At 48.7% G+C, this 15,600-nt stretch overlaps 1 protein-coding gene across 6 annotated transcripts in view; it reads left to right on the top strand.

Annotated features, from left to right (window-relative positions):
* Positions 1 to 15,600, top strand: part of ARHGEF3 (Rho guanine nucleotide exchange factor 3) — a 305,070-nt gene that overhangs the window by 245,833 nt on the left and 43,637 nt on the right. Inside the window, exon 1 of one of the 6 annotated variants that reach the window (XM_043975609.1) lies at positions 14,555 to 15,224. The exons of 4 other annotated variants lie outside the window; for them this stretch is intronic. In XM_043975609.1, the coding sequence (XP_043831544.1) occupies positions 15,174 to 15,224 (51 nt within the window). In that variant the 5' untranslated portion in view covers positions 14,555 to 15,173. Of the gene's footprint in view, positions 1 to 14,554; positions 15,225 to 15,600 lie in introns of those variants that run through there. One more of the 6 variants, XM_043975610.1, reaches the window with a different exon arrangement.

A 15,600-nucleotide genomic window follows, 5' to 3' on the forward strand; every position in this document is an offset into this window, starting at 1 on the left:
TGGCGCTCTGTGGCTGTGTGACCTAGGGGCTGTTTCCTCATCTGTAAAATGAGGGGTTAAGGGGGCAACCAGGTGGGGCAGTGGATAAAGCGTTGGCCCTGGATTCAGGAGGACCTGAGTTCAAATCTGGCCTCAGACACTTGACACTAGCTGTGTGACCCTGGGCAAGTCTCTTAACCCTCATTGGCCCACCAAATAAATAAAACAAGGGGTTAGCGGAGATGACCGCCGCCATCCGCCACTTTGCTGCTCCCATCCCAGAATCCAGCCACAGGGCACACGCCGGCTGCACTTCCCAACCCCTGGTGCCGACAGCTGTTCATCCCATACGGCTGTGGCAGAGACAGGCAGGGAGCTGATGTGTCATCGAGACACACAGTCAGTCAGTCAAGTGGTACTTCTTATTCATTTGCTTCAGTCGTGTCTGACTCTTCACGACCCCATGTGGGGTTTTCCTGGCAGAGATACGGGAGGGGTTTGCCATTTCCTTCTCCAGCTCATTTGACAGATGAGGAACTGAGGCAAACAAGGTGACGTGACTTACTCAGGGTCACACAGCTATGAAGTGTCTGAGGCTAGATTTGAACTCAGGTCCTCCTGACTCCAGGCCTGGCGCTCTATCTACTTTACCACCTAGCTGATCCATTTATTAGCGATGTGCCAAGCAGGGCAGCTAGGAGAGAGTGCTACACAATGGATAGAGAGCTGCCCCGGCCTGGAGTCATGAGGACTCCTCTTCATGAGTTCACATCTGGCCTCAGACACTTTCTACTCTGTGACCCCTATTTGCCTGTTTCTCTTCTGTCAAATGGGGTTACACTGGAGAAGGAAGGGGCAAATCACTGTAGATTTTTGCCAAGAAAACCCCATGGACTTTTGTCATGTAGAGTCAGACACAGCCCAACAATGACGACAGTGTGCCAAGCACCGTGCTAACTGCTGGGGTGCAAAGAAAGGCGCTGACCGTAGAGTTCCTTGGCCCTCCAGTCATTGGTGGGTGGACTGCTGGGTCTAGACATGGCCCTGCCCTTCCCTCCCTGTATACCTGAGGGTCTCTAATAAAAACTGGAGGGGAATAAATGTCAAGAAACAGGCATTTATTAAGCACTTACTCTGTACCCTACCAAACTGTTCCTGCCCTCCTGGCCAAGGAACAAAGGGGTTAAGAACCCAGAGAAACCAGGGGGAGTGGGAGAAGTGTCTGTGCCCAATCCCAAGAGGTTAAAGTTTGCTTAGGTCTTTGGCTTTTGCGGTCAAAGTCCAAATCTCAGTTCCACTTCTCAGTTTTCTGTCTGCTAGCAGAGTTGGGTGGGTAAATGTCCCCACAGCTAGCTCGCACCCAGGTCAGGGACTCTGTTCCATATTACAGTTCAGTGACCACTAGGATCTGCCTCATCTCTGCCCTGCCCTCCACCCCCACCCCAGCCCTCTGATCCATAAGCAATGTTCTCACTTGGAGTCCAGCATCTCTTGGTGAGCTCAGCCCATCCCTGCTTGGTAGATCAAAGCCTCTTCCCCACCTAGAGCATAGGTTCTACAAGGGTCCCCCCAAAAAAATGTCTGGGGGAGAATTCAGGGAGTCTGTGAACTTGGTACTTTTAATGTCTTGGTAACTCTTTCAATGTAACTGCTTCTTTGCAATCTGTAGATTTTCTTTTACACATTTACAGTCTTCTGAAAAGGGGTCCCTTCTTCCCAAGAGGGGGCCCAGGGGCATGCGCACATGTGTGTCTCACAGGAATAGCCCTGCTCAGTGGAGGAAGTGGAGGCAGGGCCAGCCTCTAAGCGATTTCACAGGCATCGGAGTAAATCATTTTCCTTTCCCTTCCCTCCTCCTTTTGAAGTCCTGGCTGCTGCTGCTGCTTCAGGCCTCTCAGCCACAGAGGACAAAAGGAACGAGTTTTTCAGGTTAAAAACCAGTCTTTTAGTGGCTCCAGGTGTTTGCTGTGGACACCGGAGGCCACCGATAAAACATCTTCCCCTCAGAACTCTCAGCCTCTGTATTGGACTTGCTGTTCTCCCCACCATGAGCCCAAACATTGGAAGGACCCCTACGTGGGGGGAGACAGGAAAGCCCCCGGGAGAATGGGCACTGGCTCACTCCTGACTGCCCCTCACCAGGAAGCCGGGGATGCCCCTGTGCTTGGCAGGATCGGCCCTAGATCTCTGCCAGCTGACCCAACATCACTCAGCCAGACAAAAGCAAGGGAATAGCAGGGTGGTCCTTGTCCTCCCAGCCAGATGCCCTGGTGGGTCCTTCATTGCCCCATTCCAAAGGGTTGCCACCTGTGCCCATCCCCAGCAGCTTGCTGCCTTTCCTACGTCACTGGATTTTATTTTTCCAAACACTCAAGCCTTCTGAATTTTAATAGGCTGCAGATAATGATATCCCTGGCTGCATATTAATTGTCGAGGGTTAGAAATAACCCACATAATCACCACGTTCGGGATCACAGATATTCTGGGCCTTGTTGCCAGCTGGGCACCAGCCTGGCACTGTTGACAAGTGATTTCACAATCTCCATTGTTGACTGGCACTCTGGGGTCCATGCCACTCATGGGGAGCTGCAGGACTCAGCTGCCTGGGCAGACAGGGTCTGCTTTGGGCTGCTTGCTTCCCCTCCCCCCTTCTTAGGAATGAGCGTTTTGGGTCTGTTCATGGGGCTGATGAGCGAGTTGGGCAACTAGAGGCTAAGCCAGTTAGTTATAGCTCACAGGCCCCACGGCAGCCTTCCCAACAGCGCGGCCCCTCTCGCTGAGCACCGTTGGTCAGTAGCGACTAGATGTCATTGGAAGGAAAAAATTTCTTCTTCCTTGTATTTCTCTCAGCCCTGTGTCTTCACTTCTCAAATAATCACGTGTTAGTGGGTGACAGTCTCACCTCACTAAACAAAAGACTGAAAAGATGCAGGAGGTCACTCGTCACTACATGGGATCCCCCAGTTTAGACACTGCCTTCTCTAGGAAAACTTTCCTCTTCTCACCAGCTGCTAGCATGCCCCGCCTAAGAGAATCATGTCCACATCACATAATGTATTCGCTGACTAATTGCTCACTCGAGCGCTCTCTCTCTCTCTCTCTCTCTCTCTCTCTCTCTCTCTCTCTCTCTCTCTCTCTCTCTCTCTCTCTCTCACATACACACACACACACACACACACACTGTCCCACATTGCTTCACATTGAGCTGCATGTGTAGGTAGTGTTTATCTGGATGAGAATGTAAACTTCTTGAGGGAAGGGACTGTTTTTTCCTTTCTCAGTATTCCCATTGCCTAGAGTAGCAATTATTTATTGCTTATTTATTGATTCCAGGAAGCACCTAGGTGGTGCAGTGGATGGAGCAATGGTAGAACTTGACTTCAAATTTGACCTCAGATACTAAGTGGCTGGGTGACACTGGGCAAGTCACTTCACCCTCAGTTTCCTCCTCTGTAAAATAAGCTGGAGAAGGAAATGGCAAACCACTCCAGGATCTTTGCCAAGAAAACTCTAAAATGGGGTCACAAAGAGTTCTACCATTTTGCCTCTTCAAAATTATTCCTTCTATCAAAGATAAGGCAGGGGCAGCTAGGTGGCGCAGTGGATGGAGCACTGGCCCTGGAGTCGGAAGTGCCTGAGTTCAGATCCGGCCTTAGAGGATTGACACTTACTAGCTGTGTGACCCTGGGCAAGTCACTAGACCCCAATTGCCTCACAAAAAAAACAAAACAAAACAAAGATAAGGCACCCTGGTGGTTCAATGGATAGGGCACTGAGCCTGGGGCCAAGAAGACCTGAGTTCAAGTCCTACCTTAGATGAGTATTAGTTGTTTGACCTTGGGCAAGTCCCTTAATTTCTTTTTGGCTCAGTTTCCTCAACCGTAGAATGAAGATAAATAGTACTACTGATCTCCCCCCAGGCATCATGCCACTCTCTCTTCAAGAAGCTGTGAGTCATGGATGATGTAAATAATATGATAATAAAGAATATTTATGATTTGTAGTCTAATTTATTTGTATATTATTTATACTGATATTAATAATAAATCATGTAAATAATACTGACGTTTACCTAGTGCCTCAAAGTGTCCTAAGTGCTTTCACATGCACGATCTCATTTGAGCATTCTAATCTCCATCCCTAGCCCTTTTGCATCCGGATCCCTTCTGAGGGCCCTGAATGCCCTCCTCTCAGATCCAGCTGCCAGGGTGGGCTGTTTCTATGTGCCTCCAGCAGATATTTGATCAGCTCCTGGTCTCAGCCAAGACAGACTGACCTTCCTTCTAAGGGACAATGAGATTAGGATCTGTGGATGCTGCCTGTGAGTCTCTGTACTCCACTTCTCCTGCTCCTGGGAAAGGAAGCTAGTGCTCTGCCCCCTCCCCGTCCCCATTGGAGTCCCCGGGGCTGTCAGGCTAATGGAGGAGGGTCAAGGTTTACGCCCCTTCACAGTCAGCTCCAAGAAGGGCTGGTGCAAGGGGAGAATTCTCCTCCACAAACCCCCAGCCACCAATGGTGGTGCTGGTGATGGGCGATGGGAAGGATGCTGGGTTTGGGGTCAGAGGGCCCAAGGTCAAAACTCACCCGGTGTTTACTGATCTTAAGCAAGTCACTAGACTCAACTTCCTCCTTTGTCAAATGATGGGGTGCACTCAGCCTCCCAGTTCTAAGTCCACATCACTTACAGATCCCGAACCTGCCTCACATTGTGTTAGAATAAGAGGTAATAATTAATATATAATTATTGTTATAACATTAAATATGATAATGGCTAACATTTATATAGTACTTACTATCAGTTAAGTGCTTTATGAATTTTATCTCATTTGATCCTCACAACAACCCTGGGAGGTAAATGCTATTATCACCTCCATTTTGCAGGTGAGGAAACTGAGGCAAACCGAGGGTAAGTAACTTACCCAGGGTCATGCAACCAGTAAGCATTTGAGACTGGATTTGAACTCAGGTGTTTCTCATTCCAGGTTCAGCGCTCTATCCACTGTGCCACCTAGCTAACTGCCTTTAGAACAGAAATTATCTGTTGGGTCCTTCGTGGGGTTGTTAATGCCCTAAAAGCATACCAGAGGTTGGCTCATGCCAGTTTCCTGGCCCCAAAAGTACTTGAGAGTGAACTAAAAAACACCTTTTGGGCCACATGTACGATTGATCTCACCTAAAAGCATATTTGAGGTTTGTTCCTGCGGCCTTCTGGGGCGAGGAGATTGGCCTGGGCCAACCTCCAGTTGGCTTTTAGGGGATTTTAGCCCATCCCTGCTTGGCAGATCAAAGCCTCTTTGCATGAGAGAGATGATACCTGTATGTCTCTGCCCAGAACATCCATCCTCCCCCTCCCCCCAGCTTGGTTCTTCCTTTCTGAGACTGTCCTCACCTAGGAGAGACCCTCCCTCTGACCCAGCTGAAGACTCCAACTTTTGCTTTTTCAAAAAATTTGGAAGAGTTTACTTAAAAAAAAAAAACTGCCCCAAATCAGAGGCAGGGTAGCAAGCCTTTATAACCTTTAAAAGTCTATGACTGGGGGCAGGTAGGTGGTGCATGCAGTAGATAAAGCACCAGCCCTGGATTCAGGACAACCTCAGTTCAAATCCGGCCTCAGACACTTGACACTTACTAGCTGTGTGATCCTGGGGAAGTCACTTAACCCCAATTGCCTCGCCAAAAATAAATAAATAAATAAAAATAAAGGGATGCTAGAGGGATAGAATTTGGAACTCAATAAATAAAAATATTTATTATTAAAAAAATAAAGCAATGTTAAAAGGGATGGCTCTCTGGTGGGGCAAGAAGGAGAAGGGATACAGGGACAAACTTAGAGGATATAAAAACAAGAAATCAATTTTTAAATGATTTAAAAAATATTTTCTGAGTATGTGAACTGTTGGGAAATTGATGGGGAATAACAGAAAGCGAAAGCTCTCAGGCCTTAGAAGCAACCTCCATCCCTATTCCTGGCCACACTTCCTGTTAGGGTTGCCCAAGGCAGGGAGAAGGCCTTGGCAGGTGTATCATCCCCTGGGTGAATTCTGGGTTTGGCTGCCTGGGGCAGAGTATGGGAGGGAGGCTCCTCTGGAAGCCTTGCAGAGCTGCTGTTTTTATAGGAAGGCTCCATTCTGAGTGGTCCCCGGTGTCTGGGACGCTCTGTGCCTGAGGAACAGAAGGCAAATTTAGAACCAGGCCCTGCTGTGCTAGAAATTTGGCTTCCTCTCTCTGGTGGAACTCTGCACATGTCTAGGCATGACGAATGGGTCTGAGGCTCTACACTGGTTCTTTCTGATGTGGGTGTGCTTTTCTCCCCGGGCCTGAGGCGAAGAAACAGTCACTTCCTGTCGAAGAGGTCTTGCATGTGCGCTCCTACCAAACTCCAGTCTTTGAGGCACATTTATTGCAAGTGTTTCATCTTGGGCCAGCTTCACCAGTAGCAGACTCATAAAATAACCATTGTGGGCTGTGGGCCAGGACAAATGTTGACTTACCCTCATAGCATGGACTCCAACTAATAACTTTCAAAGCAATGGAGGAGGGAAACGTTGGCCAGAAATACGGCGTCTCAGACAGAGGGGGTTTGATACTATTGGCACCGAGAAGGGTCTGTTTGTAACAGGCTGTTGTGACAATCGGAGATGTCCATATTTTACTGGATCCATGTTTCAGACGGGGCTGTGTACAAGTGTGTGGGTATGTGGGCGCATGCGAGTGTGTGTGTGAGTGCATGTGCATGTGCTAGTGCGTGTGCAAGTGTGTGTAGTCAGACCCTTGGCACTACTAATCTCCTGGGACAAGGACAGTAAAAGAAGTGGATTTTAGAAGTGCTGGGGATATAATGCATTTGTAGGGATGACACAAGGAATAAAGTGTGGCATGGTCGTTAGATGCTTTACCGGAGCAGCAGACAATCAGTTGCCTCTCTGGAGTACTTTGGATGGATGCTGTCAGTCTGTCTCTCCCCGCTCCCTACTAGGGCCCTTCCACTTCGGAAGGATCTGATAGGTTGGAACAGTCACAGACTCAGTCCTATGGTCAGTGCCAGCATTGGGTCAATGCGTGGATCCCTGAGTGGTGAAACAAACTTAGGACATCAAGGAAGTTAGGCTGGCCCTGGGGGGGGGGGGGGAAAGGGAGGGAGTGTGGCCCAATGGAAAGGGTTTGGAACTGCAGCATCTGTCTTTGATTCTTAGGCTCCATTTGACCTTGGATAAGTCACATAACCTCAATTTGCCTCAGTTTCCTCATCTCTTAAGTGAAATGAGACCTGAATGTTCTCTAAATGGGGCCTCTGAATGAGACCTCTTAAGTTCCTCCTTGCTCCAGGTCTATGAACCTGATCATCCAGATGAATTTTAATGAATTATTGGGTTTCCCATGGCTCTTCTGACAAATTGGTTTCCACTTAGCCAAACGAGGAGGGGCCATGACTGGAGAAAGGTTTTGGGTCTAAAAGAAAGAAGGAAGGAATAACTGGGATTTGGGGAGGGGACAGGGCAGATCTTCTTTGGTAAACATTTTTTCCTAATCTAAAGAACTTTTGATCCTTTGGGTTAAAGGTCATAGAACTTTCAAAAACGGCAGGAATGGTCAGCATTTACTTCCTCAGGAGGAAGGGTGTGGGGACTAGGCCTGAGGATTGAGAGGAAAGAGTAAGTGCCCCGAGGCCTGGCCTGTCTGAGGCCATCCAAGAAAGAACCATTGTAGAAATGACAAGTGCTAAGATTTATATTGTGCCTACTATGTGCTGGGCTAAGTGCTAAGGATACAAAAAGAGGCCCCAGACCACCCTGCCCTTCCTGCGCTTACTTTCTGTGTGGTTTTTTGTTGGGGGACACGGAATCCTCTGAGAGGCACTCCCTGGGTTGGGAGGTTTAACCCAAGACCAAAGGTATTGATGACCTCTGGGGGGGATGGACCAGCCCCTGGCTTGTTTGCTAGGCCCTGCATGCAGCACCTGTCTGCCAACCCACCCCCCTTCCCCTGGGGCTGCCTGGCTGGAAAACCTTCAGAGGACAAAGACTGTTTCTTCCCTGGGCTTGGTTTGATTGTGGGAGCCCCGAGTTCTGCAAAGCAAACAGCCCTGATCAGCCTGGATTCCCTTGGGAGTTTGTGCTTCCTTACGGGCCTCTAACCCAGAGCCCGCATGGACAGCAACACATGGCTAGGCAATGAGAGGACCCTGGGCCTGGGCAAAGGCCACTGGCCAGACCTGTGGGTTCCCCAATTGTGAACTCAGTTTCCACACCTGTAAAATCGGACCGTGATAACAGCAGTTAATACCTACACGGGGCGGGAAGGAGGTTGTCGCAAGGCTAAGATAAGATAACATATAGCCAGAGCTTCATTAGTGTTGAGGGGCTGTGGAGATGTCAGCTGTTATTCTAGGTCATCTGGTTGTTCTGGACATGGGAAACAAACATGGGATTTATGGGGCTCAGTCCTCTCCAGTGCCTTTTCACTAAATAATGTCCATCCCAAGTCACTAAGACTGCAGGGGAGCTGCTCTCCCCATGTAAGTGCTCCCCACCCAATGACTAGATTTACCTCGTGTCAACTTTGTTTCTCTCTTATGTCGTATAGGGTGTTTCCTTGGCTAGAATATACCCTCTTGGAGGGCAGCGGCCATCCGTCTTTTTGTCCTTGCACCTCGCAGATGAGTACAGTCATTGGCATTTACTAAGCCTTTGTTGGATTGAATTGAAATAATATTTGGTGGGGCTTTTGTGATGGAAAATGGGCAGGAAGAAAAAGCAATTTTAAATTATGCATGAAAGTAGAAATGGCTGTTGGGCAGGTTGTCTGTCAGAGAAGTGGGAAATCTAATGTGAGGGGAACTTTTTGGTGGTGGCTTATCTTGTGATGGTTTATCTGGGAGCCTTCTTCCTTCAATCTACATGGATCAGTGACCCTCTGGGCCTCAGATACCTAACCTTTGTGGGGTCTCAAGCTCTCCTGCAGGCCAGTGAAGCCCTTCTAAGAGTCATGGCTTGAAATGCATACAACCAAATTCAGAGGATTACAGAGGAACTTGGTTACAGGAAATACCGTTATTGAAATTAGTTTTAAAACCCCCAACATTTTGTGGGCCCCTGATCCATTCACTCCACCCCCTCCTTTCCCCAGTAGCTTTCGTCTCCTTGTTGTTTGAACACCTTTGGTCCTGTAATTCCAATAATCACAATAATAAAAAATTAGTGGACAGTTATGTAGGCTTTGCTAAGCTACGCCTTGGCTGTTTATGATCTGTGCTGGACAGGTAGAGACTCTGAGATTCCAAGGGCTTAAAGGACGAGGCCACAAGTAAGACAAGTATGGGGAGTGTCCTTCAGTACTCTGACATTAGCCTTCCAAGTAGCCGTGGAAGCCCACAACTCCTGCCTTAGGGGGTAGGGTGCCGTAGCCAGAAGTTGTCCTTTTAAGACTTACTGTTTGTGGGTGGCTAGTTGGCGTAGTGGATAAAGCACCAGCCCTCGATTCAGGAGTTCCTGAGTTCAAATCCGGCCTCAGACACTACACACACACACACACTTTCCCCGAAAGAAGATCAAAGATGACCTTTATTAGATCGTTTTTACCTCTTGGCATGTGGTAATTAGAAGGCAGAAGCTATTCTTTGGGGGAGAGAGAGAGGAGGAAAAGAAAATCAATAGATAAAATGGGTTTCAATCCATCTGACATCCGGGGGCTAATGTCCAACCTGAAGGGAGTTCTCATTTCTTATACATTAATTCAGTGTGGAGGAAATTCTATTGGCCTTGCTATCCTACCTTTGATTCAGTGGATTCCTTGATACTGTCCTGTATCAGTGGAAAGTTATTAACATTCAGCACTAAGAGATGTTTTCATCATGGAAATTTTCCATTTGTGGTTTCGGATGAGTGCTCCATCGTGTCTCCTGGAATATCTTTTTCCCCTGAGTCAGGAAAGGTTATCTGAAAACAATCAAGGGGAGGAAAGACTCCCCAAATAACTCTGGGGTGACACCTTACTCATTGAAGTAGGATTTGTTGAGGCACATGCTCCCATTCACAGATATTTGGAACTGGAGAAAGTTTAGATGGTACTAAGGTTAGTATAGTCAAGGCGTAGACAAGTACAATAAAACTCAGTCAGTGGGAAGTCAGCAAATCTTCTGAAAAAGATCTAGGGAGTCTAGTGGACCACAATCTCAGCAGGAATCAACAGCGTGATGTGACAGCCAAGAAAACTCATGTCTTAAGCATGGCTTCCAGGAGCAAGAACGTGATGGTCTAGCTCTGTTTCCCTTTGTCAGGCCACATCTAGCATAATGTATTTGGTTCTGGATGCCATATTTGGGAAAAGATATTGATAAGCTGGAGAGCAACCAAGATGGTGGTAGTCATGCCTTGGGCATGTTAAATGTGTGGAAAGGAAGGCTGGAGGTGGGTGACGTGACAGCTGCTCTCAGGGACCTGAAGGTTTGTCCCAGGGAAGAGGCGTTACTCAGCTTCTGTTGGGCCCATAAGGCAGGGCTAAGTCAGAGTCTCAACAAGGTGACCGTAAGAGCTGTCTGGAAGTGAAATGGGCTTCATCAGGAGGAAGTGGGTCCTCTCTCCCTGGCGGTCTTTTTGTTCTTCAGCAGACAAGTATTTGTCATCATAAATAGCAGCTAGACACTGACAAGAGAGGGAACTGTCCCTGTCTGCAATGAACTTAATTAAATTCTATCAGGGGAAACAATAAGTCCTCATGTGAGTACATACAAAATGCCTTCAAAGTCAACACGAAGAAGTTTTGTGGGATGACACTGTGCTTTGCACACAACGGGGATGTCCTTAGTGATGGTTGAATTGCATTGAAGTGCTTAGGCATGGGACAAGATGGCCCCAAACCAAATTGGTCCTTTCCAGTGGGATATGTGAAATATGGCTGGTTATCACATAAATTCCTATCTACAACAGGTAAAGCCATATCCCCTACAAACAGGAAAAGCCTGTTACACTGATTAGCCTCTAAGGCGGGTGGTAGCAGCGTGTACTGTCATCAGCTTTGTATGGTGGACCACACTGCGCTTTGGGGAAGACCAAGTTGGGAGAACCTGAGATTGGACCAAGTAGGAATTCTGAGAGGATTGGGGTTTTTATCTCTCCTCCCCCAAATTAGGAAAAAAAATGAGAAATATGGTTTTCAGAGTTCTTGGTAAGATGCTCTTTAAGTCAGTCAACAAGCATTTAGAAGTACCTAATTTGTGATGAGCACTGTGTTCCATCAAATCTAGATTGATAATGGCCATTAGGCAATCAAAGACAAAAACAAAACAAACTACAATTTAAAAAAAAAAAATCCTGGAGGCAGCTAGGTGGCACAGTGGATAGAGCACCGGCCCTGGAGTCAGGAGTACCTGAGTTCAAATCCGATCTCAGAACATTGACACTTACTGGTTGTGTGACCCTGTGCAAGTCACTTAACTCCAATTGCCTCACACACACACACACACACACACACACACACACACACACACAAAGCCCGACCCTACCTTCAGGGAACTTGAGATCTAATGGGGGAGACAACATGTAAAAACTGTGTACAAAAAGTGTACTAATCTAAAAAAAAAAAAGACCCCAACAAAGCTTGATGAAGAGGAAAACACATTCTTGAATTTCTCTTGGGTGATAGGGAGAGCCCAAGTTGTCTGCTGCCGAAATTCGGACAAGGCAGCGCAGATGGCTTTGAATTGGGTAGGTGCTCTGGGAAAGGGAAGGTTGAACTTGTGAGTATTTTTGGTCCTTGTGAAACCTCTGAGAGGCTCTTCTCTGTCTTGTACTTGCTTCTCAGGCATCTCCTGGCAGAGCTGCCCTAATGCCAACCTTCTGTGCCCTGTCTGCCCTGTTGGCAGTGTCCCATAGGCTGAGCAGAGGTCATAGAGACACTGAGGCTCTTAGGGATGCCAGGAGCCAGCCCCAGGCCACCCCCCAAACACCTACTTGTTATCATCTTAAAATATGGTTTGTTTACTAAATTGTAAGAGTGGAAAGATGCCCTCCCTCTTGCTACCCAACACTCTCCTGGCTAGAAGAACAAAGTGTATGGCTTAGAATCTGTGGGTGGGGACCACGGAGGAGTTTTCTGTGTGTATGAACATTTTGGAAAGAGTGACAAATAATATAAGCTCAATATGATGGGAACTTCCATATCTTCTTTCCTTCCTTTCTCCTTTTCTTCCTCCCTCCCTTCCTTCCCTCCTTTCATTTCTCCCCTCCTTTCCTTCCTTCTTTTCCTTCCTTCCTTAGCATGGTTTACTGGGTAAAAATCTAAATCACTACATCTACAGGAAATATAATGTTTATACCTATATATTATTTATTTTTAAATTAAAATGTTTATTCCTTGCTTTAGTATGTGTGTATGGGGTAGCTTTAAACACACAATGCGTCCTTTAAGACTCTGTGTGTGTGTGTGTATGTGTGTGTGTGTGTGTGTGTGTGTGTGTGTGTGTGTGTGTGTGTGTTTGCACTGGAAGTTAGCCCTCTGGGCTCTGCACTTCAGTTAACTGGGAGCCAATTTCAAATTCCAGTTCACTTCCTTTACGGAAGGTCTCCTCCCCCTCCTCGCCCTTCTTTCAAAATAAAACAAAAAGACCATTTATGAAACAGTAAATCTCTGCCCCCATGACACTACTTAGCTGTCCAGAAGAGCAGGGTCACAACTATAGAGTTTATAGCAGCAGGTCCTGATGTGTCGTGTTGTCTGTCTGGAGCTCGTGACTCTTGCCTGCCCCAACCCCAGCTTTGGGGGCTAGTGGTCCGGGCCAGTCTGGGAGCTGGTTTCAAGGGGTTCTGATGGGACCCAGAACTAGAGGAGGAGGCAGCAGCTGGTGACAACAACACAGCCGTTCAGGTTGGGCCATCGCCAGCCAAGTGAAGATGGGGAAGGTGCTTTACAGTATAAACTGTACGATGCTGCTTCTCTATGGGATCCTATATCTAGAGCTGGAAGGGAACTTGGAGGTCATCCAGCCCAACGTCCTCATTTTACAAAGAGGGAAACTGAGTCTCAGGGAGGGGAAGTGACTTGCCAGTCATAGAGCTGGGGTTTGAACTCAGGTCCCCAGACTCCCGGGCTAGTGTTCTTTCCACTGTATCTTCATGCCCCCTGGGGATAAAGTGGATTTGGAGAAAGGAAGGTCTGAGTTCAAATCTTACCTCTGATATTGACTAGCTGTGTAACTAGAGATAAATCACTTAATAGGATCACATTCCTGTCACTGGAACCTACATCAGAAACCAGCTAGTCCTGCCCTCTCTGAGCCCCAGAGGGGAGAGGAACGCACCCAAGGTCATACAGCCAATAAGGGACAAGACTTAGATTTGAACCCAAGTCTGCTGGCCCCAGACTTGGCTTTCTTTCCCCCTGTATCATATTTCCTCTCATCCTCCTCCTAACAATTGTGCCCACTCCATTTCCCCGGCTCGTTTGGGGTGTATTTCAGGTCATATAAGCCCAGACCTGCCACTTCAGGAAAACAAAAATGGTTAATTGGCCTAGAATTTGGGCTCTTACCTTGCTCTGCTCCTATAAGACAGGGCCAGGGTTGTCAGACTGTGAAATTTATCTGAAAGTTGTTTTCTATTATCTCATGGAAAAATAGGAAGCCTCCCCCAGCACTGGGGTGGGGTGGGGGCCCAGGGGGCAGCCCTCTCAGGAGAGAAGGTTAATTTTGACCTAGTCCAGAAGCATCGTGTCTGAAGGACAGCTTTAGCCCACATAGAAGTCACTCTTGTAAGGTTGAGGACGTGGATTGGGAAGGAAGTCCCCTCGCCCCAGCTCCTCCCCCCAGACCCAGCAACACCTTCCTCCCTCCTCTGTATCTGGGCTGGCCTCTGCCCTTCAGGAATCATCACAGCAGTCAGTGGCACCGGGTGCCCTTTGCACAGCCATCCAGACTGTTTCCTGCCAGGGCCAGCCTATCAGAGCCGACGTCCATCCACACGGGCATCCCCCAGAGAGTGGTTTTAATTGCAATATAATTAGCAACCCCCCCCCACACCTGACATGGGGAGGACCTGTTGTTTGCACATCGCTCCTATGGCATGAGCTGTACAGAAAGCTAAATGCCAACCTGGCCACATTGTGCATGGTACACAGTCAACACCACAAGAACTGTAGAAAAGATGACACAGCACCCAGATTCCACGACCAAGTGAGTCCCCATGGAATGTTGTGTCTCTCCCAGCCTGGTCTCAGCCAAACACACACACACACACACACACCCCTATCAAGCAAGAGCATCCCATCCACGTTTGCCCTTACCTGGTGGTTGAGTGGAAACAATCTGAGATGCCCCTGCCCCTCTCCAACGCCGGGCACTGGGGGCAGACAGAAGCACATTGGGAGCTGATAGGGGGAGCTGCCCGGCCTCATCTCTGACCCCCGCTTCGTCTCTGGGAACTTCTGTGTCCCCTCCTGGCAATAGAGCAGAAAATCCGAGAGACTGAGAGAGGAGAAGGGAGGGAGTAGAAAAGGGTAAAGGGAGGGCCAAGGGAGAAAGGAGAGGGAGGGAGGGAGGGCCCAGAGAGGAGGGGAGGGAGCCAGCCTGTGTCACAGGGGGAGGCAGCCTGCAGCCCCGCGTTTGGAGCCAGGATCGTTCAGAGGAGTCTGACAGCAGAGACTCCCAGGGCTCAGGCAGGGCATGTGTGTGCTGCATTGGCGCTGAGCGCCAGGCTGGGGAAGGGGCTCATCCCCTGGAGAGAAGCGGCCCTGAGCGGCTTCTGCTTGCTTGGCTCTTTGAAAGGCAGGCGCTGAGGTTCTGGGAGGGGATGCCTGGCCAGCTGGGGCAACCCTGAGACATAGGCCTGCTTCCCTGCCTGCTGCCCCCTCCCCAGAAGCCTAGCCTGCCCGTCTGGGGGGGTTTGCTCATGGAAAGCCGTCCAACCTCCCACCCACACCGAGAAGTTTCCCTTGAGAGCCGCAGGGCCTGGGGGAACATGCCCATGGGGCTGTGTGGGGGAGGAGGACCCTCACCCCAGAGCCGTGCCTGAGGATTGAATGGCAGGAGAGGTTGGCACGCAGATTTCCTTCGGGAGCTGGAGTTCAAGGGCAGACTCAAGGAACTTTGAAAGCATGGCTGAGAAGGAAAGATGAGCATCTCTGCACTTGTCTGGGAAGGGGAGGATGCCGGCTGAGGCCGGGGAGGTCTGGCGCTCTGCTCTCTGTCCCCAGCAGCCTTCTCCATGTGCTGTCCATGGTCCACACGGTGTCAGATGGAGGTTAGGAAGACCAGGGTAACTAGTCTCTTTGTGCTTCTCAACCCTGCCTTCTGTCTTTGTCCTTCCCGAGGTTTTACTGTTGTCGGTCATGTCTGCAGTATGGGGGTGGGGGGAGGGAGGAAGCAGCCTTGTTGGGGAGGTCACTTTCAGGCCCGCAAATGGATTGGTTGGGAAAGTGTTTTCACAACTTCATAATTTCACAAAACATCATCATCTTGTAGGTTTCTTCTCTATAATAGTTTTCTTTTTGTGATTAATTTATCATTTGTGAATATTATATTTATATGTGTGTATATGGGAGGAGGGAGGGAGAGGAGAGAGAGAGAGAAGGAGGGAGGGAGGGAGAGAGAGAGAGAGAGATGCATTCTCAAGAGCCCAGCAAGTTCATTTG

The sequence above is a fragment of the Dromiciops gliroides genome, chromosome 1, assembly GCF_019393635.1.
Source record: "Dromiciops gliroides isolate mDroGli1 chromosome 1, mDroGli1.pri, whole genome shotgun sequence".
NCBI classification, from domain to species: Eukaryota; Metazoa; Chordata; class Mammalia; order Microbiotheria; family Microbiotheriidae; genus Dromiciops; species Dromiciops gliroides.